Source organism: Prionailurus viverrinus, chromosome E2 (assembly GCF_022837055.1).
Source record: "Prionailurus viverrinus isolate Anna chromosome E2, UM_Priviv_1.0, whole genome shotgun sequence".
In the NCBI taxonomy this organism is placed as follows: Eukaryota; Metazoa; Chordata; class Mammalia; order Carnivora; family Felidae; genus Prionailurus; species Prionailurus viverrinus.
Window position 1 is genome coordinate 3,648,001 of NC_062575.1, and position 26,633 is coordinate 3,674,633.

The 26,633-nt window shown below is 45.8% G+C and overlaps 1 protein-coding gene across 1 annotated transcript in view; it reads right to left on the reverse strand.

The window, feature by feature from the left end:
* Window positions 1–26,633, reverse strand: part of NLRP2 (NLR family pyrin domain containing 2) — a 32,512-nt gene that overhangs the window by 1,911 nt on the left and 3,968 nt on the right. The window contains exons 3-10 of the mRNA XM_047837054.1: window positions 25,108–25,182; window positions 23,377–24,964; window positions 15,406–15,576; window positions 13,226–13,390; window positions 11,380–11,550; window positions 10,867–11,037; window positions 8,340–8,510; window positions 1,486–1,656 (exon numbers count right to left, since the gene is read on the reverse strand). Of these exons, the coding sequence (XP_047693010.1) occupies window positions 1,486–1,656; window positions 8,340–8,510; window positions 10,867–11,037; window positions 11,380–11,550; window positions 13,226–13,390; window positions 15,406–15,576; window positions 23,377–24,964; window positions 25,108–25,182 (2,683 nt within the window). The remainder of the gene's footprint in view (window positions 1–1,485; window positions 1,657–8,339; window positions 8,511–10,866; window positions 11,038–11,379; window positions 11,551–13,225; window positions 13,391–15,405; window positions 15,577–23,376; window positions 24,965–25,107; window positions 25,183–26,633) is intronic.

Consider the following 26,633-nt stretch of genomic DNA (forward strand, 5'->3'; position numbering starts at 1 on the left):
TAAGGGGCATTAAGGAATTTACTCCTGAAATCATTGTTGCACTATATGGTAACTAACTTCGACGTAAATGAAAAAAAATAAATTAAAAAAATATTTTCAACATGACCCTCCAAGGTCAAATAGTTGTGTCTATTCGTGAGTGTAGGAGGTTGGTCATGGTCTGCAGTTGAAGGACAGAAAAAGTTCCCACAGTCGACCTGTGTCTGGTCAAAAGTGTTGAAGGAATCAGAAACAGGGCGTGAGCCACAGCGGAATATATAAAGGTGTTGCTCTAAGAATGAGGTGTGATGACAGGGCCTCTTTGTCTCTAAGCCAAAGAAAAGGATTCCAGTTAAGTTAAAAGAGCATCTCAGAAGGATACGAGGTAGCTGATAAAGTCAAAGAACCAAAAGCCAAGTTCTGAACCCGGGGTCTCTGTGCCTGTCTAGGGTCTGTCACTGAACAAGAAGCCCCCATCTCGAATTGCTCCCCTTGAGATTCACAGACTCAGGAGAGCACGTCTGACTGGGTGGTCTCAAGAAACAGCTCAATGTCTTTGTGGGGGGGGGCTTTACACCTCGATTAGAACTCACTGATACATAAAATAGGAGCTAGCTCGCCAGAAAGGGGCTAAAAACAGAAACAAACTTCAGACTCTACACATTGCTTCTTTCGACTAGCAAGGGACCTGAGAGTCACATTAAGTAAATATTTCATCAGTTTCTCCTACATAAGTATCATTTCGAGCCATCAGCTGTCTATGTTGCATCTGAGAATTTAAAGTTCCACACGTCTGGGGGCACCTGAGTGGCTCTGTCAGTTGAGTGTCTGACTTGGGCTCAGGTCATGATCTCACAGTTCGTGGGTTCCAGCCCCATGTCGGTCTCTGTGCTGACAGCTCAGAGCCTGGAGCCTGCTTTGGAACCTGTGTCTCCTTCTCTCTCTCTGCCCCTCCCCTGCTTGCACTCTGTCTCTCTCTCTGTCTCAAAAATAAACTAAAAGAAAAAATTAAAGTTCCCACGCACCTAAGAATAAAGAGTTGTAGGGTTCTTTGTTGCCATGGGAGCAAGTGAACAGCACAACTCAGGGACAGCTTGCTTCGATGACCAACAGAAGACAGAGACTCATTTCATTCAATGGCGGACTCACAGCAGAGAACATGCTCCTAAGGCAGACCCACTGCCAGACCTCTGTAACCAACACAAACTCAAGAAACCACACGAGAGTCTGATCTTCCTCACTCAACAACAGACGGCCACCATGACTCTCCCTCACTTAGAGGAGCCCCCAGAGCCAGCTTCCTGGCGTCAGACTGAGTTTGAGTCTCACCTTTGACTCATCGTACTCTCCAAAGCAACAGAAGGGGCCGACGGGGGAATTATCTGGCGACTAAACATCACTGGATAAAAGCTGAACGTTAGCGACTCACACGTCCCTGTGGTTTGCGCATCCTCCTGCACACCTGCTATCCCGGAGGAAACACCCTAAGGAGCAGAAGGATCATACCTGAGTGTCCGGAGGGAGGAATTCTGAAGTTTCAAGGTATTACACAGCATCTTCACTCCGCTATATCCCAAGGAATTCTGGCCTAGGTCCAGACTGATCAGGCTCTGGTTGTTGCCAAGGGCAGATGCGAGAATCTCACAGCTGAAAGGGGTGATGGCACATCCCCACAACCTGCAGGGGAGACACAAAAATTAGTTCATTCATTCAAGCAGTGTTTACGGAAACCATCCTACGTGCCAGGCACACTCTTGAATGTTGGGGATCCAACAGGAAACTACAGAAATCTCTTCCCTCTGAGCTCATACTAATAGGAAACAGATGTATGTAGTGTGCCATATCTGATAAGGGTTATGAAGGGCAAAGGGCAAAGGGAGAAGCTGGGGAGGGCACTCACTACAATGGCTGAAGAGAACAAACCTTAGAGAGATCTGGAGTGGGGGCTCCCCAAGCAGAGAAATAGCTTCTGCAAAGGCTATGAGGTCATGTATCATTATCATGTAAAACAATACCAAGGCAGCTAGATTCAAAGGCAAATCAAAAGAGTGAATCAGGCAGGGTTATAAGAGACGAAGCCACAGATAACAGGGAGCCATCTCACATAGGGCCCTTAGGCCATTGTAAACTTCAGATTTTACTTGGAATGAGATGGGGAACCACCGGGGCTTTTGAGAAGAAGCATGATGGGAGTTACATCTTACAAGTTATTCTTAGTGCTTGGCTAGAAAACTAGCGGCACTGAGAGGGCAGAATACAGACTAGGTTGAAGGCTAGACAACAACCCACATGTTATAAGTATGTGTGTGGGGTATGAGAACAGATTCTAGATATCTGGAAGAGGGTAGCAGGATTAAAACAATGTTTACTTATTTTGAGAGAGAGAGAGAGAGAGAGAGAGAGAGAGAGAAGAGGAGAGGAGAGGAGAGGAGAGGAGAGGAGAGGAGAGGAGAGGAGAGGAGAGGGGTTGGGGTGGATAGAGAGAGAATCCCAAGCAGGCTCTGTACTGCCAACACAGAGCCCAATCCAGGGCTTCATCTCCTGAACTGCAAGATCGTGACCTGAGCCGAAATCAAGAATCAGATGCTTAATGACTGAGCCACTCAGGGGCCCCAGGTAGCAAGATTTTAAAAAGGCTTGGATTTGACATGTCTCTGGAGGCAAGGGAAATAAAAGCAAAAATGAACTACTGGGACCTCATCAAGATAAAAAGCTTATGCACAGCAAAGGAAACAATCAACAAAACTAAAGGGCAACCGACAGAATGGGAGAAGAAATTCTCAAATGACCTATCTGATAAAGGGTTAGTATCCAAAATCTGTAAGGAACTTACCAAACTCAACACCCAAAAAACAAATAATCCAGTGAAGAAATAGGTAGAAGACATGGGACACTTTTCCAAAGAAGACATCTAGATGGCCAACAGACACATGAGAAGATGCTCAACATTATTCATCACCAGGGAAATACAAATCGAAACCACAATGAGATACCACCTCACACCTGTCAGAGTGGTTAAAATTAACAACTCAGGAAACAATAGATGTTGGTGAGGATGTGGAGAAAGGGGAACCCTCTTGAACTGTTTGTGGGAATGCAAACTGGTGCCATCACTCTGGAAAACAGTATGGAGGTTCCTCCAAAAATTAAAAATAGAACTACCCTGTGACCCAGCAATTGCACTATTAGGAATTTTTCCAAATGATACAAAAATGCTGATTTGAAAGGACACATGCACCCCAATGTTTATAGCAGCATTATCAACAATAGTCAAAGTATGGAAAGAGCCCAAATGTCCATCGATGGATGAATGGATAAAGACAACGTGGGGGCACCTGGGTGGCGCAGTCGGTTAAGCGTCCGACTTCAGCCAGGTCACGATCTCGCGGTCCGTGAGTTCGAGCCCCACATCAGGCTCTGGGCTGATGGCTCAGAGCCTGGACCCTGTTTCCGATTCTGTGTCTCCCTCTCTCTCTGCCCCTCCCCCATTCATGCTCTGTCTCTCTCTGTCCCAAAAATAAATAAACGTTGAAAAAAAATTAAAAAAAAAATAAAGACAACGTGGTATATACATAAATGGAATATTACTTGGCAATAAAAAAGAATAAAATCTTGCCATTTGCAACAATGTGGATGGAACTGGAGGGTATTATGCTAAGTGAGGTAAGTCAGAGGAAGACAGATATCATATGTTTTCATTCATATGTGGAATTTGAGAAACACAACAGATGAACATAGGAGAAGGGAAGGGAAAGTAAGACAAAAACAGAGAGAGGCAAACCCTAAGAGACTCTTAGGAATAAACTGAGGGTTGCTGGTGGGGAGGTAGGTGGGGGATGGGGTAAATAGGCGATGGGCATTAAGGAGGGCACTTTTTGGGAAGGGCACTGGGTGTTATATATAAGTGATGAATCATTGGGTTCTACTCCTGAAGTCAAGACTACACTGTGTGTTAACTAACTTGAACTTAAATAATAAAAAAGGCTTGGATTTGATATTTGAAAGAAAAAAAGGAATAAAGGATGATGTATGAAGGATTTCATTCCAAGCAAATAATATTATACAAAGATTCAAGGTGTTTGTGCATACATGAACACACACGTATGAGTTAAGGTCACGTATTTAAATTTACCCCAGGATTTGGGAGAGGCTATGAGTAATATCAAACATTTAGCATACTTCCTGGCACAGTAAATGCATATGTATTTCATTATCATAACCAACTTTCCTGATGGACATGACTTACTCCATCTCCTAAAATGTACAACCGAGATTATACCATCAGGAAGTTATGGCTGACTAGATACTTCCCTATGCCAGTAGAGCACATGGTTAGAAGAGCCCCCTCCCCATCACCGTTAACATCGTCACCTTCCTGCAAACAGGCACGTGCCACGAATCATAACAACCAGTGGTTTTCCACCTGCGATCTCTAGGATTTGTTCAGCTGGTATCCTTACCAGTGCAAACTGCAGTCATGCTGAGAGCTTTAACAATACCGTTGTCTGGGTTTTACTTGAGGAGATCCTGACTGGAGTGGTCTGAGGTACAGCCTGGGTGGGTGTTGGCATTCTCAAACCTGCAAGCATTTCTACTACTCAGTAGAGGCTGAACACCATGACTTATCGTCTTGTGCTGTAGAGGTCAGAAAACTGGTTACCATTTGGGGGTCCTTCACAGGTAGGGTTCCAGACCCCAGTGCATCTGAGTGAAGGTACCTAACTCATGTGGAATTGTGAGACAGAGCTGAATTGAGGCCATTTATCTGCCGGTGGAGGCAACATGTCAAATCCCTACCTCTCTGGAGGCTGGGAGCTGGGTCACCAGTGACTGCCTCTCGATGCCTTAGGCATTGCATCCTCAAAATGCTTCACTGGTGTCCTTTGGATGGCTTAGAGTAGAGAGTATCCCTTTAACCACACTAGTGACTTTTCTTCCCCAGATTTACTGATGAATAATTGACGAATAAAAGTTGTATGTATTTAAGGTATACGATGTGATGATTTAATATACACTGTGAAATGATCAACAGTCAAGTTAATTACTACATCTGTCAGCTCTCACATAGTTGCTTTTTTTTTTTTTTGAGAACACTAGATTTGCTGAGAGTAGATCTTATTTCTTGTCGAAATGTAGAAGTTTCTGGAGATTTTCTTTAATCCTTGTTGACATATAATTGACACAAAACATCGTGTAAGTTTAAGGTGTGCAATGTGCTGATTTGGCACGTTAATATATTACAACATGATTAGCACTGTAGTGTTAGCTGATACCCCCATCCTGACACACTATCTTCATTTCTTTTTTTGGGGAGAACATTTAAGATCTATTCTTTTTAAAAATTTTATTTTTATTTTGGAGAGAGAGAGAGAAAAGCAGGGGAGGGGCAGGGGGAGAGAGAGAGAAAGAGGGAAAGAGTGGGGGAGAGAGAGAAAAAGAGAGAGAGGGAGAGAGAGAGAGGGAGAGAGGGAGAGAGAGAGAGAGAGAGAGAGAGAGAGAGAGAGAGAGAGAGAGAGAGGGAGAAAGAGAAAAGATAGAAAGGTGGGGGGGGGGAGAGAATATTTTACGCAGGCTCCATGCACAGTGTTAGGCTGCTTGGCTCAATCCCATGATCCTGGGATCATGACCTGAGCTGAAATCAAGAGCTGGACGGTCAACTAAATGAGCCACCCAGGTGCTCCCTAAGATCTGTTCTTTTAAATGCCTGTTAACTATAGAGAACACACTGATGGTCACCAGAGAGGAGGTGGGTGGGGGTACAGAATAAATAAGGGATGGGATGGAGGGCGCTTGTGTGATGAACACCAGATGTTATATGGAATTATGGCATCACTATATTGCACCTGAAACTAATATTACACTATATATTAACTATACTGGAATTAGAAAAAAATCTATGTTAGCAAATTTCAAGTATATTACACAGTGTTATTAGCTATAATCTCCATGCTATACGTTAGATGTCTGGAACTTATTTGTTTTTTTTAAATTTATTTATTTTGAGAGGGGGAGAGAGAGAATGAACAAAAGCAGGGGGAGGGGCAGAGAGAGAGAGGGAGAGAGCATCCCAAGCAGGCTCTGCACCATCAGTGTAGAGCCTGATGAGGGGCTTGAACTTCCCAACCGTGAGATCATGACCTGAGCAGAGATCCAGTCAGATGCTTAACTGACTGTGCCACCAGGTGCCCTGGAACTTCTTCATCTTCTGGCTGGAAGTCTGTATGCTTCCCTCAGCACCTCCCCATTTCCCCCACCCCTCAGCCCCTGGTAACTATCACTCTACTTTTTGCTTCTATGAGCTCAGCTCTTTTAGATTCCATGTATAAGTGATGTCTTTGTCTTATTTTACTTAGCCTACTAGCCTCGAGTTTCATCCGTGTTATCTCAAATGGCAGGATTTCCTCCTTTATCATGGCTAATATTCCACTGTGTATACATATCTCACTTCTTCTTTATCCAATCCTCTGTTGATGGACACTTACGTTGTTTCCCATCTTGACTATTGTGAATAATACTTCCACAAACATGGAGGTGCAGATACCTTTTCAAGACCTCATTTCCATTTCCTTTGGATATATATCCAGAAGTGGGATTCCATATGATACATCAATTTTTAGCTTTTTGAGGACTCTTCTTACTGTTTTCCATATGGCTGTACATTCCTACCAACGGTGCAAAAACATTCCCTTTTCTCCACATCCTCGCCAATATTTGTTACCTGTGTTCTTTTCGATGACAACCATCCTGAAAGGTATGAAGTGATATCTCATGTGGATTTGATTTCCATTTCCCTGATGATTCGTGCTGTTGAACAGTCTCTCACCTACCTGTTGGCCATTTGTCTGTCTGATTTGGAAAAAGTCTATTTAGGTCCCATTAAAAAAAGTTGAGTTGTAGAAGTTCCTTATCTATCTTGGATATTAATCCCTTATCAGATATATAGTTTGTAAATATTTTTCTGTAGGTTGTCGTTCATTTTGTTGACTGTTTCCTTTGGTAGACACAAGATTTTTAGTTTGATGAAGCCCCACTTGTTTATTTTTGCTTTTGCTGCTGGTACTTTTTGGCATCATATATACAAAATCATTGCCAAGACCAATGTCAAAGAGCTTTTGCCCTATGTTTTCTTCTAGGAATTTTACAGTTTTGTGTCCTAAGTCTTTAATCCATTTTGAGTTTATATTTTTTTAATTTAAAAATTTTGGGGGGCACCTCGGTGGCTTAGTCAATTAAGCGTCTGACTTTGGTTCAGGTCATGATCTCATGGTTAGTAAGCTCGAGCTCCATGTTGGGCTCTGGGCTGACAGCTGCATCCTGTTTTGGATTCTGTGTCTCTCTCTCTCTCTGCCCCTCTCTCGGTTCCTCTCTCTCTCTCAAAAATAAACAAACATTAAAAAATTTATTTATTTATTTATTTATTTATTTATTTATTTATTTATTTATTTATTTTTGAGAGAGAGTCAGAGTGCGACTGGGGGAAGGGCAGAGGGAGGGTGACACAGAATCTGAAGCGGGCTCCAGGCTCCGAACTGTCAGCCCGATGCGGGGCTTGAACCCACGAACGGTGAGATCATGATGCTTAACTGACTGAGCCTCCCAGGTGCCCCATTTTGATTTAATTTTTGTGTATCGTGTATGGGTTCAATTTCATTCTTTTGCATGTGTATATCCAGGGTTTTTTTTTCAACCCTCTTTACTGATGAAATCATGCCTTCCCCATTGAGTACCTGTGCCCTTGGCAAAGATCAGTTGACTGTATATGTGGGAGGGATATTTCTGGGCCGTCTATTCTGTCCTTTTGGTCTATGTATCTGTTTTTATGCCAATACCATACTGTTTTGATACCACAGTTTTGTAATATAGTTTGAAACCAGGAAGTGTGATGTCTCCAGCTTTGTTCTTTGTGAAAACTGATTTGGCTATTTGGAGTCTTTTGTGGATGCCTACAAATTTTGGGATTTAAAAACAAAAGTTGTAGGGCACCTGGGTGGCTTGGTTGGTTAAGCGTCCGACTTCGGCTCAGGTCATGATCTCACGGTCTGTGAGTTCAAGCCCCGCGTCGGGCTCTGTGCTGACAGCTCAGAGCCTGGAGCCTGTTTCATATTCTGTGTCTCCCTCTCTCTCTCTGCTCCTCCCCTGTTCATGCTCTGTCTCTCTCTGTCTCAAAAATAAATAAACGTTAAAAAAAAAATAAAAAAACAAAAACAAAAAACAAAAGTTGTGAAAACCGCTATTTTTTTTTTTTTTTTTTAATAATTAGATTTGTTCCAATCTCTTACACTAAAGCTGGTGGTGGTGGGGGGGATTGCTACACTATTTTATTTCAGATACAGATTAAAATTCAAAAAAACATAACTTACCATAGACATTTGAGGTTACACACTGGCTTCTTCAAAGCCTCACACAAAAACTTCAGTCCAGTAATTCCTATGTGATTCAGCCCCAGATCCAAGTGCGTAAGGCTTGAATTTTGCTGGAGAAGTGTTGACAGATGATGGCAGCCATTGCTGCCTATGCTGCAGTACCAAAGCCTAGAAATCAATCACACGGGGAAAATGAACTCTGTGAGTCCTCCCTGGTGAGATGCACCAAAGCCAGGACTGCCGACCTCAAGCCATAGGTTGTACACAAGCTAGCAGACAACGAGACGTGGAAATGACATCACGGATGGAGTCACAATTACTACAAAAGTGATTACATAGGCTGCCCCCCCACCCTCCCCCCACTCCAACACATGCAAAGGTGGCTACATCCTAATCCCTGGTCCCTGTGAATACGTCACATAACATGTAAAGGAGACTCTGCGGGTGCCGTTGAGCTAAGGATGTGGAGATGGGGAGATTACCCAGGTGGGCCAATGTAATCACAAGGATCCTTATAAAGAAGGAGCATGAGAGTCATAGCCAGGAGGGGAAGATAGGATAAGAGGGACAGAAGGACATTTGAAGACGCTATGCTGCTGGCTTTGAACATGAAGGAAGGGGCCTTTAGGAACATGCAGGTGCCTTTAGAAGCTGGAAGAGGCCAGGAAATGGGTCCTTCCCTGGAGACCTCAGAAGGGACACCACCTTGCAGACACCTTGATTTTAGCTCAGTGAAACTCATTTTGGACCTCTGGCCTCTAGAACTTTAAGACAACGAGTTTGTGTTGTTTTAAGCCTCTTCGTTTGTGACAACTCATTACAGAAACAATTAGGAAACAGTCATGTGATACATCCAGGGATGTGCAGTCATAGACAGCCTTTGAGAGGAACCAACATACACCTCTTAGGCTTGGAGATTTGTGAACTGATAGAAACTGCCAGGACTATGGAGTAACAGAGGAAGACCCCAGCAAGACAGACACATGAAATGAAGCTCTGACAACTTAGTAAAGTGGGGGCATGGCTCACAAAACAGAAACAGATGAGGTACAGAAAGAAGATTTGACCTATATTTTCTAAGAGTCAAATAACTCCACCTACACCCAGTTGCAGATAGAACTTATGTTACCTGTTATCAAAAATATTCATTTAAAAAACCCAAACACAGGCACTTGGGTGGCTCATTTGGTTAAGCATCCAACTTTTTAAAAAAAAATTTTTTTAACGTTTATTTATTTTTGAGACAGGGAGAGACAGCATGAATGGGGGAGGGTCAGAGAGAGAGGGAGACACAGAATCTGAAACAGGCTCCAGGCTCTGAGCTGTCAGCACAGAGCCTGACGCGGGGCTCGAACTCACAGACCGCGAGATCATGACCTGAGCCAGAGTCAGATGCTTAACCGACTGAGCCACCCAGGTGCCCCAGCATCCAACTTTGATTCAGGTCATGACTTCACGGTTTATGGGTTCGAGCCCTGCATCAGGCTCTGTGCTGACAGCTCAGATTATGGAGCCTGCTTCGAATTCTGTGTCTCCCTCTTTCTCTTTGCCTCCCCCATGTGTGCTCTGTCTCTCAAAAATGAATAAACATTAAAAAATTTTTTTAAAGGTTAAAGAAAACCTCAAACAAACCTCAAAACCAGTGACATCCCCCAAATCCCTACAGATTATTGACACTATATCTTGTATTTTTTTCTTTTTATAAAAAAATGTTTATTTAAAAAAAATTTTTTTTTAACGTTTATTTATTTTTGAGACAGAGAGAGACAGAGCATGAACGGGGGAGGGGCAGAGAGAGAGGGAGACACAGAATCGGAAGCAGGCTCCAGGCTCTGAGCCATCAGCCCAGAGCCCGATGCGGGGCTCGAACTCACGGACTGTGAGGTCATGACCTGAGCTGAAGTTGGAGGCTTAACCGACTGAGCCACCCAGGCGCCCCCAAAAATGTTTATTTTTGAAGGTGAAAGAGAGAGAGACAGAGTATGACTGGGGGGAGAGGCAGAGAGAGAGGGAGACACAGAATCCGAAGCAGGCTCCAGGCTCTGAGCTGTCAGCACAGAGCCTGATGTGGGGCTTGAACTCACAGACCAGGAGATCATGACCTGAGCCGAAGTCAGACGCTTAACTGACTGAGCCACCCAGGCGCCCCATATTTTTTTCTTTTTTTTTTTTTTTAAAAAATGTTTATTTTTGAAGGGAGAGAGAGAGACGGAGTGTGACTGGGGGAGAAGCAGAGAGAGAGGGAGACACAGAATCGGAAACAGGCTCCAGGCTCTGAGATGTCAGCACAGAGCCCGACACGGGGCTCAAATTCATGAACCGTGAGGGTTCATGAGCCGAAGTTGGCTGCTTAACCGACTGAGCCACCCAGGTGCCCCTCTTGTATTTTTTTTCTACCACTGGGTCTCGTCACATCTAACCATCAGCATCACACTTGGGGTTATCAGAGGAATTAGTGAATGCTTGCATCTGTGTTACTTGAATCCAGGATACACGGATGCACATACACGCAGTATAGACTCACACCAGCATCTGTAGTTGACAGTCCGGGTAACTCAAGCCCTCGCACAGAAGTTTCACCCCTCCATTTCCGAGAGCGTTCTTTGCCAAGCACAGGTGTGTCAGACTCTGGTTGACGATCAAAGCAGAGGAGAGCTCCTTGCAACAGGCTTCTGTTAGGTTACAGTTTTCCAACCTGCCAAAGCGCCATAAAAGCAGTAAGACGGCGAAGACATTTCCGAAGCCCGATTTTCTTGGCCATCCCCACAGGCTCGAGGTCCCAGCTGTATACAGCTCTTGTTGGGAATCCACTTCCTCTCTCATCCTGCGGTTAATCCTCACAGCCATGAAGGACCAGGAGTGAGAGAAGAAAATGCACGAGCCACCCGCCTGGGACCAGAAGCGGAAACCAGGTATCCACATCAGGGGGAAGTCCCATATGGGTCGCCCAGCAAATCCAGGTGTTACCAGTGCTGTTCCCCATTGTGGCCCCAGACCCAGTGTGGAGATGCTCCACGGGAACGGAGGCGGCACTTACGACAGCCTCTGCAGGAAGCACTTGGGGTGTCTCAGAGTCTTGCACAGCAACCTGGCACTCTCATCTGTAAGCTCATTTGCTGTCAGGTTGAGGCATGTGAGGGACTGGTTGATCTCGAGGGAGGAGGAGAGATGGGCCCATTGCTGAGCAGAGGCAGAACAAGATACCAACCTGCACGAGAAAGGGGAACAAGTCGTTCTTGAGAACCAAACCCTGGATAACGGTCTCCAGTTGTGCCCCTCATTCCACTCCATCATGTCCTGGCCTTCATTGTGCGGAGCAGCCTCTAAGTGTGGTCCCCGGGCCAGCCGCATCAGCATCACTTGGTAAGCAGTTAGAAATGCAAGTCCTCAGACGCTCTGGATGCGGAATCCACTGATCTCTGTTTTAGGGGGTCCTGAACCACCTGGAAGATTCCTGGCCCACATACCCAGGAGTTGCTTCAGAAGATCTGGGTGAGATCCAAGAATCTGGATTTTAACAAGTTCCTAGGTGATGAAGCTGCTGCTGGTCTGGAGACCACAAGTTGAGAACTATTTATTTGGAAATCCAATCAATCAAACACATCAGGCAACAAGTCGCCCATACCCTATTCCTGAAGAGAGAGATTCTTACCACGGACGAATAGAACTTCACTGGGGCATTATGTGTATCGTGGCCTTTGGAGTGGGGTTTCTTACAAAAAAAAAATCCCAGTTCTGCCATTTACAGTATATGAAACGGTGGCCAAGTTACTGAACTTCATCAAACCTCATTTCCATCTTTAAGTTGAAAATAAGTCCTACCCTCATGCTGAGTGTTAAGGTTGATAATTCACAGGAAGTGCTAAGTGGACTGTATATCAAATAGCTAAAACTTACTAAAATCCAACAAAGATACTTTTTCTCTTAGAGTGCGTATTCTCATAGACTCTCTATGGAGAATGTCTATAGAGATTCCTCCCTAATAGAGGAATCAAAGTTAACCAGGGCATTGGAACACAAAAGAGAATGTTTAATGGCTTCCAATAAAAGAAGCTAAATTTATAGGAGTCTCCTTTTTCCATCGTGGTATTCGTTTATTCCTTGAGAAACAAGTTAATGACCAAAATCTTCAAATGGCACAATTTCTTTTCCTGGTGAATCCTCACAGGAAAAAGAAAGGAAGGTCTTAGGGATGGTGAATAGTGACAGTGGCTACTATCTATAATGCAATGATGAATACTGGACTTGGTTTCATTCATTCCTCAAATCCTCGTGAGATGTGCACTACTCTATCCTACCGATGGGGATAAGACCTACTTCAACAGCCCAAGGTCATACCGGTAGAGGCAAAACCATAATTTGAGACCAACAGATCACCTTAAAAGTCTTGCTATTGCTGCTCAAATGTGGTCAAGTGGGGATCAATGGAACCTGATGATGAGTGACGAAAATCATCGCCAGGGCAATCATGTGGAGAACATCCCCAAACGGGAGATCTCTCAACCCAAGAAAGGGGAAATCTGATGCTCCCAAAGCATCCTTGCCTGGACAGAGGAATCTGGACAAAATCTGGCATTCTGAATCATGACATAAGAGAAACATAAACCATAAACAAATTCTCTCTGATAGAGGAGGATATCAAGTTTCTGAGTGTTTCTTTGGACTTGGGGATCTTATGGACAGTTATCCAGGCTGTTCAATGATCAATACAAGTGGAAACTAAACTCCCACCCCATTTTCTGTCCTGGGACATGTGCCCTGTGTAGTACTATTTCTAAGCAGAAATAAGGGATTGCCCCCCACCCCTAATTTATACAGAATTGATATAGAAGCTTGAGACAGCTCTGTTACGTGCTGGGTTTTTCAGTGACGGTGAGATATACCTGAGGCATTGCAGATTACATTTGGGGTGTCTCAAGATCTCACACAATATGGGAAGCATATCATCCTGGTCATTTCCTTGAAGGGTCAGATGGGTTAGTGTCTCGTGACCACCAAAGACAACGCAGAAATCCCGGTAAGCATCCGCTGGGGAAACATTTTTGAGGCTAGGGCAATGAGAACAGAGGTGAAATCTTGAGTTTCTGCATACACAGAAACAAAGGGTGGCAACAGGTTTAAACACTAGAAATTACTGTTCCCGTTTTTTGCCTTCGTTGAGGTATTTATCGTCAAACTGTATACATGAAGGTGTACGCGTTCATGTTTTGGTAGACACGTGCCTTGTGAAATCACCACCACCATCAAGCTCAATCAAGCTACTTAACGTACCTATCACCTCACATAACCACCATTTCCATTTTTATTTTATTTTATTTTTTTTTATGGTGAGAACCCTTGAGATCAAGCACATTTCGTGTATCCGATGCACTAGTAACTGTTGTCACAATAGTGTAAGGTTAGGTCTCCGGAACTCACTCACTCATTTTGCAGAAACTGGAGCTTTGTGCCGCTTGCCTAACATCTAATTTGAGAAGCTATCAGAAGCCTCCACTATTTCAGTCCTCTCAAACTTTTACAGAAGGGAAGCTGGTCACCAACAGACATTTCAGACAACAGCTCTTCTTCTGCGGCTTGTTGAAAAAGACAAGGAAGGGGAGCAGTCCCTTTCCCTGAAGTGTTACCAACGGGCACATTTCAGGAGCACTACGTCCTGCTAAATATGGTGCATTCAGAATCAGGATCCCATGGAAGTGAGCAAGAACTTTTCTCTAGGTGGAGAAAGAAATCTATGAACGAAGACACCCGTAGCTGGAGAAGGTCTCCCTGGTACCAAAGCCCCTTTGCCGACTCAGTCAGCTTTGCTCTCCTTCCCTAACCACCCCATGCAGCCCGCCCACATGGGAGCTTGCAGGACGCTCCCTGCACAGAAGCCGCACAGGTGGAGACGAGCCTCATGTCCAGGGAGACTCGGAAGTGCTGCCTCAGGTGGACAGGCGCACACTCTGTTCCAAGTACAAGTGTTTAAGTTCTGTGATGAGCCCCACCCTTTCTTTCCAACTTCGTTCAACTACATAGATTTTTGGATCGTATTCAGATCGACATACACCCAGCCCAAGCGAATTTTAACTTTACGCAGCCCAGCTCGCAGACCAGTCTCAGCATCATCTCTAACAGGGTTCCCCATCAGGGGTGATTCTGTACACTCTCTGGGAACACCTGGAAATGTGTGGACAGGTTTTAGGTTGTCACAACGGGGGGTGTGTGGGTGCCACTGGCATCTGGAAGGCAGAGGCCGGGGCTGCTGCTAAAAATCCTATGATGCACAGGACAGCCCCCCTCCAGCCCAAAGTGTCAGTAGAGGTTGAGAAATCCTGCTCTATGTGTAGCCCTGTGGTCGTCTTAATGGGATTAAAACCTCCCCCAGGATCTGGATGTTCCTTATGGGGTTTTGTGGACATTCAAACCATATTTCACTTTGTATTTGTATTAAAATTACTTGATTAAAAATAAAAAGCAGAACAGTGGTTGCCAGGAGCAGGGGAGAAGGGATCACGGGGAATTATTGTTTAATGGGGTCAAAGTTTCAGTTTTACAATGTGAAGGGAGTTCTGGAGATGGATGGTGGTGATGGTGGTGGTGGTGGCTGCCAAATACACTTAAAAATGCATAACTTTACACTTAAAAATAATGGTGAGTTTTATGTTATATCACAATAAAAAAACTGGAAAAAATTACTTCATATGATTCAGTAGAATTCCTCGTGTTGAGTACCCACTTGGGACTCTGGGAAAGAAATTCAGGGGCGCCTGGGTGGCTCAGTCAGTTAAGTGTCTGACTTCGGCTCAGGTCATGATCTCACGGTTCGAGGGTTTGAGCCCCGCATCGGGCTCTGTACTGATGGCTCAGAGCCTGGAGCCTGCTTCGGATTCTGTCACCCTCTCACTCTGCCCCTCCCTCACTCATGCTCTGTCTCCCTCTCTCAAGAATAAATAAAAAAAACATTAAAAATTTTTTAAAAAAAGATTAAAAAAAAGAAATTCAAATATGACTCCAATATTAAAAATGTAAGAAGCTTGGCTGTGCCATGGGGGTCTTAATCCAGGAGTTAGCTTCCACTTACGCCACTTTCTGAAGATTATGGGTAGCAGAGGAGAGTTTTTCACAAAGAATCTTCACTGATGAGGTACTCAGGAAGGTCTGACTGATGTCTAGAAATACCAGATCCTTGTTGGAGTCGAATATGGAACAAAGGTCCATCCAGAAAGGAAGTACATGTTCATCATTCTGGGACCTATTGGGAAGAGGCAAAGGAGTGAATTTACCGAATGTTGTTGGAGAGAAAACTAACAGTTCGCCATCATTGTGAAGACATTTAGGGTTGCTCTGGGCCTACACCCCTAATAAATAAGTGTAATTCTATCACTTAGCATCACTATCCAACAACCAATCAGTTAGCATCACTATCCAACAACCAATCGTGTCAACAGAGAAAGATAGATCACAACAGTCTAATAAGGTTGGAATAATCCAAAATTCTATGTGGATCATTGATAAAGATTGAGAGTGAGGGGCTCCTGGGTGGCTCAGTCGATTAAGCATCCAACTTCAGCTCAGGTCAGGATCTCAGTCCGTGAGTTCTAGCCCCACATTGGGCTCTGTGCTGACAGCTCAGAGCCTGGAGCCTGCTTCGGATTCTGTTTCCCTCTCTCTCTGTTCCTCCCCTGCTCATGCTCTGTCTCTCTCAAAAGTAAATAAACATTAAAATAAAAATTAAAAAAAAACATTGAGAGTGATATACAGGTAAATAGAGGATATTTGGATGTCTGATGGTGGATCCATACACATGATATTCTCAGTCTGATTTACAACCCTATTTGTGACCTAAAAGGATATCCAGGGTGCCTGGGTGGATCAGTTGGTTAAGTGTCCGACTCTTGATTTCAGCTCAGGTCATGATCTCAAGGTCCTGAGACTGAATCCTGTGTTGGGCTCTGTGCTGGGCGTGGAACCTGCTTGGGATTCTCTCTCCCTCCGCCCCTGCCCACGTGTGCTGTCACCTATGCACACATGTGCTCTCTCGCTCTCAAAAAAAAAAAGTCCATAAAAACTTGAGAAAATAATCTTTTTTTTCAATATATGAAATTTATTGTCAAATTGGTTTCCATACAACACCCAGTGCTCATCCCAAAAGGTGCCCTCCTCAATACCCATCATCCACCCTCCCCTCCCTCCCACCCCCCATCAACCCTCAGTTTGTTCTCAGTTTTTAAGAGTCTCTTATGCTTTGGCTCTCTCCCACTCTAATCTCTTTTTTTTTCCCTTCCCCTCCCCCATGGGTTTCTGTTAAGTTTCTCAGGATCCACATAAGAGTGAAACCATATGGTATCTGTCTTTCTCTGTATGGCTTATTTCACTTAGCATCACACTCTCCAGTTCCATCCACGTTGCTACAAAGGGCCCTATTTCATTCTTTTTCATTGCCATGTAGTACTCCATTGTGTATATAAACCACAATTTCTTTATCCATTCATCATTTGATGGACATTTAGGCTCTTTCCATAATTTGGCTATTGTTGAGAGTGCTGCTATAAACATTGGGGTACAAGTGCCCCTGTGCATCAGTACTCCTGTATCCCTTGGGTAAATTCCTAGAAGTGCTATTGCTGGGTCATAGGGTAGGTCTATTTTTAATTTTCTGAGGAACCTCCACACTGTTTTCCAGAGTGGCTGCACCAGTTTGCATTCCCACCAACAGTGCAAGACGGTTCCCGTTTCTCCACATCCTCTCCAGCATCTATAGTCTCCTGATTTGTTCATTTTGACCACTCTGACTGGTGTGAGGTGATACCTGAGTGTGGTTTTGATTTGTATTTCCCTGACAAGGAGTGACGCTGAACATCTTTTCATGTGCCTGTTGGCCATCCGGATGTCTTCTTTAGAGAAGTGTCTATTCATGTTTTCTGCCCATTTCTTCACTGGGTTATTTGTTTTTCGTGTGTGGAGTTTGGTGAGCTCTTTATAGATTTTGGATACTAGCCCTTTGTCCGATATGTCATTTGCAAATATCTTTTCCCATTCCGTTGGTTGCCTTTTAGTTTTGTTGGTTGTTTCCTTTGCTGTGCAGAAGCTTTTTATCTTCATAAGTTCCCAGTAGTTCATTTTTGCTTTTAATTCCCTTGCCTTTGGGGATGTGTCGAGTAAGAGATTGCTACGGCTGAGGTCAGAGAGGTCTTTTCCTGCTTTCTCCTCTAGGGTTTTGATGGTTTCCTGTCTCACATTCAGGTCCTTTATCCATTTTGAGTTTAGAGAAAATACAATCTTTAAGTAATTACATATCCATATACACAGACGTATCAGAGAATGTTCATTTTGTTCTGGGGGTAGGGTTTGTGTAGGTGACCCGATTTCCCTATCTTTTTCAACATTGCTTTAATTTTCTTTTTTTTTTAATTTTTAATGTTTATTTTATTTTTGAGACAGAGAGAAAGCATGAGCAGGGGAGGGGCAGAGAGAGAGAAAGAGACAGAATCTGAAGCAGGCGCCAGGCTCTGAGCTGCCAACACAGAGACTGACGCGGGGCTCGAACTCACGAACCGTGAGATCATGACCTAAGCTGAAGTCAGACACTTAACCGACTGAGCCACCCAGGCACCCCTGCTTTAATTTTCTATTTATGTGTGGGACGTTCGCATTCGGGGGGGGGGACTGATTTTCAGGAAAATGGTGCAAACACTCTAAACCAAGACGTGTCAGAAAATTAAAACATTTTAGTTACCGATGGAGAAATCCTGTGGGACCTAAGGGATAGTCTAATATCTGAAGGTTTTCCTGGAGAAAGACAAAGGTGTAAGCGCCCGAGGAAGAAAGGTAACATGTCACTGAAATAAGCAGCTGGTACTTTCAACAATTTCAGAATTAAGCTTTTAAAAAAAAATTTTTTAAAGTTTATTTAGTCTGAGAGAGAGAGAGAGAGAGAGAGAGAGAGAGAGAACAGGGGAGGGGTAGAGAGAGAGGGAGAGAAAGCAAATCCCAAGTGGGCTCCACGCTGTCGGCACAGAGCCTGATGTGGGGCTTGAACTCATGAACCGTGAGATCATGACCTGAGCCTAAATTAAGAGTGGGATGCTCAACCAACTGAGCTACCCCGGTGCCCTTAGAAGTAGGCATTTAAAAAAAAATTAAAAAAAAAAAAAGAAGTAGGCATTTAAGGGGCACCTGGGTGGCTCAGTCGGTTAAGCGTCCGACTTTGGCTGAGGTCATGATCTCACGGTTGGTGAGTTAGAGCCCTGCGTCAGGCTCTGTGCTGACAGCTCAGAGCCTGCTTCCCATTCTGTGACTCCTTCTCTCTCTGCCCCTCCCCCACTTGTGCTCTGTCTCTATCAAAAATAAATACATGTGAAAAAAAATTAAAAAAAAAGAAGTAGACATTTAAAACCTACTACTCTCCTGTGGGTACGTGGCTACTTGGAAATAATAGCACGGAGGCGCAGAAAGTGTCTAACTTGCCCCACATCATCACACACTAACAGAGACAGGACTCAAAGTCAAAGAATAAGATCCCAGCACCTGTACTCACCTCTTACCACCTTCTACCTATCAGCTCGCAACTGAGTTCCACTGATTTCCAATCAAGGCAGTTGGTTTTCAGAGCATTAAAATGTATCTGAATAATTAACTTATTATTTCCACCCCGTCCCTAAGCCTTTTGAGGGTGGTCACTCAGTCACCCTCTCTTTTTTAAAAATTTTTTAATGTTTATTTATTTTTGAGAGAGAGACAGATTATGAACAGGAGAGGGACAGAGAGAGAGAGAGAGACAGACAGACAGACAGACAGACAGGAATCAGAAACAGGCTCCAGGCTATGAGCTGTCAGCACAAATCCCGACGCGGGGCTCGAACTCACAAACCTCGAGATCATGACCTGAGCTGAAGCCAGACGCTTAACCACTTGAGCCACCCAGGTGCCCCAGTCACCCTCTCTTCTGAAGGACAATTTTCCTTCCTCCTGCAGAAGGACAAGGTTATACAAGACTGTGCTTTGGGGATGCTCTCCCAGAGGCACTAGTGGAGTCCTAATTTTATTTGGGTCAATGTCAATATCTTCCTAAGGTTCAAAAGAGCCCAGAGAAGAAATAGTTTCCAAAGACGGAAGCTTTGTTAGTAGACTTGACTGAAGAGCAAGCCCTACACACAGGAGACAGTTTGTGGTTTGAAATAGGGGAAGGAAAAAGAAACCAGACAGAAGTTAGATTCGGTCAGCTCTAGGGCCCTGGCTGTTTTAAGACAAGGTTATACCTTTGGTTTTTTTAGTGGTACTTGTCCTGAATACAGACACATTTAAAATAAATGACCTAGGGGTGCCTGAGTGGCTCAGTTGGTTAAGCGTCCAACTTTGGCTCAGGTCATGTTCTCATGGTTTGTGGGTTCGAGCCCCATATCGGGCTCTGTGCTGTCAGTGTGGAGCCTGCTTTGGAGCCTCTGTCCCCCTCTCTCTCTGCCCCTCCCCTGCTCGTGCTCACTTGTTCTCTCTCTAAACATTAAAATAAATAAATAAATAAATAAATAACCTATTGTAAAACTTGAGGCACCATGAAGATGAGCCATTATCAACCTAGATTCGTGACTTTTCTTTAAAAATATTTTTAATGTTGGGGCGCCTGGGTGGCGCAGTCGGTTAAGCGTCCGACTTCAGCCAGGTCACGATCTCGCGGTCCGGGAGTTCGAGCCCCGCGTCAGGCTCTGGGCTGATGGCTCAGAGCCTGGAGCCTGTTTCCGATTCTGTCTCCCTCTCTCTCTGCCCCTCCCCCATTCATGCTCTGTCTCTCTCTGTCCCAAAAATAAATAAAAAAAAATTTTTTTTAAAAATAAAAAAAAAAATTTTAATGTTTATTTATTTTTGAGAGAGAGAGACACAGAGAGACACAGAAAGGGAGAGACCGGGGCGCCTGGGTGGCGCAGTCGGTTAAGCGTCCGACTTCAGCCAGGTCACGATCTCGCGGTCCGTGAGTTCGAGCCCCGAGTCAGGCTCTGGGCTGATGGCTCAGAGCCTGGAGGCTGTTTCCGATTCTGTGTCTCCCTCTCTCTCTGCCCCTCCTCCGTTCATGCTCTGTCTCTCTCTGTCCCAAAAATAAATAAACGTTGAAAAAAAAAAAAAAAAAAAAAAAAAAAAAAAAAAAAGAAAGGGAGAGACCATGTGAGCTGGTGCGGGACAGAGAGAGAGGGAGACACAGAATCTGAAGCAGGCTCCAGGCTCTGAGCTGTCAGCACAGAGCCTGATTTGGGGCTTGAACTCACAAGCTGTGAGATCATGACTTGAGCCGAAGATGGACGCTCAACTGACTGAGCCACTTGGGTGCCCTGAATCTGTGACTTTTCAAAGAGCATGGTCTATGTGCTCTGGGGGGTGAGGGGGAATCTGGGACTGTGTAGGGTTAATGTCAGCAACTGTCTTATCAAGATAAGATAATCAAGCCACTATGAGTGAATTCATATGATTTTTGTCTTTCTCTGACTAATTTCACTTAGTATAATACCCTCCAGTTCCATCCATGTAGTTGCAAATGGCAAGATTTCATTCTTTTTGATTACCGAGTAATACTCCATTGTATATATATACCACATTTTCTTTATCCATTCACTCATCAAAGAGACAAAACAGATGAACATAAGAGAAGGGGAACAAAAATAATATAAAAACAGGGAGGGGGACAAAACAGAAAAGACTCATAAATATGGAGAACAAACTGAGGGTTGCTGGAGGGGTTGTGGGAGGAGGGATGGGCTAAATGGGTAAGGGGCATTAAGGAATCTACTCTTAAAATCATTGTTGCACTATATGCTAATTAATTTGGATGTAAATTTTTAAAAATAAAATTAAAAAAAAGAATAAAGCAAAGATTTGGGGGGGGGGGAAAGATAAGCCACTAAGTAGAGAAAGTGATTTGATTAGAAGGCGTCTTGTGACTTAACCATTCTGAGAGTTGCAAACCAGCAATGCAATGCTATGGGGTTGCTGTGATGGGGCAGCACAGAAGGGAAAGTGGCAAACAGCATGTGAAAGGAACTTTCATGAAAAGCAGGAGTTTGCATTACAGACCAGAACGGTCATAATTAAACCTAAAGACATCCATGCTGCCTTTTCTCCAATGGGAGCTCTGAGAACCAAGCAGCCAGACTGTGGTTAATGAAATGCCACTTAACACTGGTGCCATTGCTGGTTTTAGCCAAACCAAGGTTAAAAAGAAACAAAAAGGTGGAGGTTCCTCAAAAAAATTAAAAGTAGAACTACCTTACGACCCAGCAGTAGCACTACTGGAATTTATCCAAAGGATACAGGAGTGCTGATGCGTAGGGGCACTTGCACCCCAATGTTTATAGCAGCACTCTCAACAATAGCCAAATTATGGAAAGAGCCTAAATGTCCATCAATGGATGAATGGATAAAGAAGATGTGGCTTATATATACAATGGAATACTACTTGGCAAAGAGAAAGAATGAAATCATGCCATTTGCAGCAACATGGATGGAGCTGGAGGGTATTATGCTGAGTGAAATAAGTCTGTCAGAGAAAGACAGATATCATATGTTTTCACTCACATATGGGTCTTGAGAAATTTAACAGAAGACCATAGGGAAAGGGAAGGGAAAAAAATAGTTTCAAACAGAGAGGGAGGCAAACCATAAGAGACTCTTAAATACAGAGAACAAACTGAGGGTTGATGGGGGGAGGGGGACAGGGGAAAATGGGCGACCGACATTGAGGAGGGTACTTGTTGGGATGAGCACTGGGTGTTGTATATAGTGAGGAATCATGGGAATGTACTCCCGAGGCCAAGAGCACATTGTATACATTGTTTGTTAGCTAACTTGACAATAAATTATATTAAAATAAAATAAAATAAAAGCTCTGATACTCTAAAAAAAAAAGAAACAAACAAACAAGCAAACAAACAGGAAAATAGACACTATTTTGACTTGGGATCTTGGATGGGATAGAGACAGGAGGTTATTCATGCAATTTTGTTTTCATCCAAAGCATTTCTTGGAGGACTCTCCTGCAGAGGAAGGACTTAGATAAACCAGCATGTGGGTCTGTCTAAACACTTGGATGAGAGAAGAAACAAAATCAGAATATGGATGAAGGGATACGGTCTGTGGACTGCTGGTGATCTGGGAGGTGGAGAGATGTTCACGCCAACCTGTTGTGCGCCTAACGCTCCCTTGGCAGTGACTCAAGTTTCATGTGGAAAATAGACACCTCCCCCAGGAAATCAATGAGGGCATTTTATTCTGGCCCCATGAATGTGCATGAGGGTTTCAGATACTGATTTTGGAGGACAACTTAGGGGTTAGGAAGAGGTGAGTGGATAAGATAAACATCAGTATGTTGGGGGGCCCTACACAGGACCATGAGCAGTGATCATGGATTGTGACTGTAGGACTTCACGAGCCAACGGACTTGAGTCTAATCCCACTCAAGCACCCTTCTCTGAAAACCAATATCTTCATCTCGACACGGAAGATTACACAGCACCCACGGGCACCGGGTGAGCAGCAGCATTTGGAAACTCTGTAGGAGCTTCCTGCATGTTACTCGAGCCTACATCAAGAATAACGTGTCACAACTGTCTGGGGCCACCCTCACAGTCTCTGTCCTGTTGGGCAAGGCGCCTGTGGAAGGACTCCCCTTCCATCATGGTGGCATGGAGCCTTCCCACCCCTTGTTGATTCAACCTCTGACTTCACATCTTTAATGCTTTTCTACCCATCATGCCAAATGGGACAATTGCCCAGAAATGGGAAACCTATACAGCCAACACGTGAACTGAGACAGGCTGGGCCGTTTGCAAAAATTGCTCAGCTAAGGGAAAAAGACAGGTCTCAAAACACTATCTGGTTCCAATGACCCCATTCCTAATATGAATATAGCGCTTCCCACCTTGAGTGGCAAGCTGGCAGGAGAAATTGTGGCCAGAAGCCCGTTCTGACCCTCAGCCACAGGGAGCGGAAGTCGGCCCCGTTCCGGGTGCCGCAGGGTGGGAGGCTGAGGGCGGGGGCAATTGACAAAGTGAACCGTGAGGCTCCTTACCCGGCAGCCTGGGCCTCGGACCCCGACGCGGTGTCGTCGTCCAGGAACACGCCCTTTTCCACCCGCAGACGCAGTTTCTGCAGCCGTTCGCAATGCTTGAGGCAGAAGGACGCGTGCGCGAGGTCCGTGGGGTCTTTCAAGTGCAGGGACACTTCGGTGACCTGGGCCACGGCTTCCTTCACCAGCGGTTCGTCCTGCGATTCGTAGAGACGGCACAAGGTCTCCCTCGTGTCCGTCACCGAGGAGAAGGGGCCGTTCTCGGGGGACCTCACGGTGCACGCCAGCAGCTCGTGCTTGAGCTCCGTGGACACCGGGCAGCCGAAGGCGGCCCCCAGCTCCCTGACCCTGTCTTCGTTGGCGAGGCCGAACAAGAAGCGCCCCACGTGGGCCAGGTGGGGGTTCCGGCGCCCTTCCTCCTTGGAGAGCAGCGTCCGCACCCCGCGAGCGCCCCAGCCGGGGCCGCCCTCGCCGCCGCCCAGGACGTAGAGCGCGGCCGCCAGGAGGTGCTGCAGGCTCAGGTGCAGGAAGCGGTAGCAGCCCGCGCACTCGCCGCTCTCCAGCAGGAGGCTCCGGTCCACGAAGGGGCGCAGGTCGGCCTCGCGCACGCCCAGTCTGCGCAGGTCCCGGGGCTCAAACAGCGAGGTCTGCGCCCACACGCCCTCGGCCGCCAGCAGGCACAGGGCGCGCAGCGGGGCCCGGGGGCGCGGGCGCGGGCAGCTGCCCGGCGCGGGCGCGACCCGGCTGCACAGGAAGCGCAGCAGCAGCGACGTGGCGGTGCGGCACGTGCGGCCCGGGTCGTCGCCCTCGTCCGCGGGCAGCCGCAGGCAGGCGCCCAGCATCCAGCACACGGCGGGCGCCGAGCCCAGGCGGAGCAGCGCCGCGTTGCTTCGCATGAGCTGCCAAGCGCGCCGCGCCTGAGCCTCGCCTCCCAGCTGTCGCCGCAGATACGCCCTGCGCTCCGGCTCCGAGAGCCCCTCGACCTCCACCAGGAGCGGCTGCTCCACCACCAGCCGCAGCTCCCCCAGGGCCTCGGGCCGCGTGGTCACCAGGAGCGTGGCCGCGGGGAGCAGCTTCCTCTTGAGCAGGCCCCCCAGGAGCACGGGCGCCGGCCGCCGCGCGCCCCGGTCGCCGCCCAGGTCGCGCGCCAGCGCCGCGGCGGGCACGCGCAGCTCCTCGAAAGCGTCGATGACCAGCAGGAGCGTCCGCGCCCGCGCGAGCAGCCGCGGAAGGGCCCGGCGCGGGCCCGGGGCGCTGTCGGCCAGCAGCTCCGCCAGGGTGCACGGCCCCCTGCGGCTGAGCGCCTTGCAGCTGAGGTAGAGGGCGGCGGGGCGGGCGCGGGCCGGGCCGGCCTGCGTCCAGTCCAGCATGCACTTCTTGGCCAGCGTGGTCTTCCCGACGCCCGCGGCACCGTGCAGCACCACCGTCTGTGCGAATGGCCCTGCAAGCATTTTAGCATTACAGGATGGGACCAGTGTCTCATATCTCTGGGTGACCATGTGGATGTTTTCACTGGCTTCTGGCCAAAAGTTCTTCTTCCTGCTTTGCCAGATCTCCTCTTCCAATATACTTCTATATTCATCCTGTTTACCTTCGGTGATAGGAGGTAGGGGATAGGAAGGAGATAGCTGGTTATTCATTAGGGAAAAAAAAATACTGTGTGTTAAGTAGGAAAGGAAAACTAGAGAAGTTTACGAATAGCACCAGGCTCATCCAGGAAGACAGGATACAGACCTGGCTCCTCTCCTTTCGAATCTTCCTTTGCTTCTTCTGGGTCTGTGACATCTTCTCCCTGCATTTGTGCAAGCGCTGCAAAACACACATTAAATGGAGCTTGATGTAAAAACAGGTGAACTACTTTTTTTTTTTTTTTTTCAGAGATACGAGGTTGCAAGGAGTTCAGATTCTAAGTTCTTTGTTCATATCATGTGCTGGGAGGTATGACAGCTGGGCTTAAAGAGATGACTCGAGCAAATGACATTCTAAACCATAAGAGACTCTTGGATACGGAGAACAGACTGAGGGTTGATAGGGGTGGGGGAGAGGGGAAGGTGGGTGCGGGGCATTGAGGAGGGCACTTGTTGGGATGAACACTGGGTGTTGTATGGAAACCAATTTGACAATAACTTGTATTAAAAAAAATTAAACCAAGTGACAGCCCTCTTTAGTAACATCAAACTCCCGGATGAGACACCCAGAACAAGCAATGTTTGTTCTATTTGCTCATTCAAAACTCAGTGTGATCCATCGAAACTACTTATCTCTCCCCACCGGACTAGAACACGCACCAGGATATCAGGGGATAGACCTTCACCATGCAGCCCAACCCATTATAGCTGCTCAAGTATCTGGGTAAACCAGTAGTGTTATGCCTGTGTGGAATGCCAGAGAATTCCTAAGTATCTGCCCGAGCTAGGAGTAAAATCTGTGTACATCAAGACCAGCACATGAAGGTTCTTGGCAGCATTATGCAAGGCAGTCAAGTAGAAAAAATTTGGGGCTCCTGGGTGGCTCAGTCGGTTGATTGATCGACTTCAGTTCAAGTCATGATCTCGGGGCCCATGAGTTCGGACATGAGTGCTGACAGCTCAGAGCCTGGAGTCTGCTTTGGATTCTGTCTCCCTCTCTCTCTGCCCCTCCTCTGCTCACACTCTGTCTCTCTCAGAAATAAATAAACATTAAAAATGTTTTTAAATATATTTTTAAAAAGTGGAAAAAATTCAAGCATCCATCCATCCATGAATGGGCAATGTGAGTGTGACTCATCCATACAATGGAATATTATTCTGTAATAAATATGGATGAGTTCACGATATATCCAACAATATGGACGAACCTCAAAAAGATTATGCTAAGTGACAAAGAGACACAAAGACCACATATGTCCAGAAGAGGCAATGCTAGAGACACAGAAAGTAACAGTTGCTTGGAACTGGGCGACAGAGACCAGAGAGTGACTACATGTGGACATGAGGGGACTTTACGGGGTGATGTAAATGTTTTAAAATTGGAGAGCGGCCATGGTTGCGAAAGTCTACATTTACACAAAATCATTATTAGTACATTAAAATTTAGGATACATAACATTTATGATACCTAAATTCTACTTCACTAAGGCCATTTAAAAAAATACCATCAGGCCAACTTCAGAAATTGACTGATGTTAAACTGACCACAGCACTGGTTGAGGCAAGACACCTACCTCTGGCAGGTCTTAATTTTCTCATCTGGGAGTTCGATATTACTAAAGTCTGAGCATC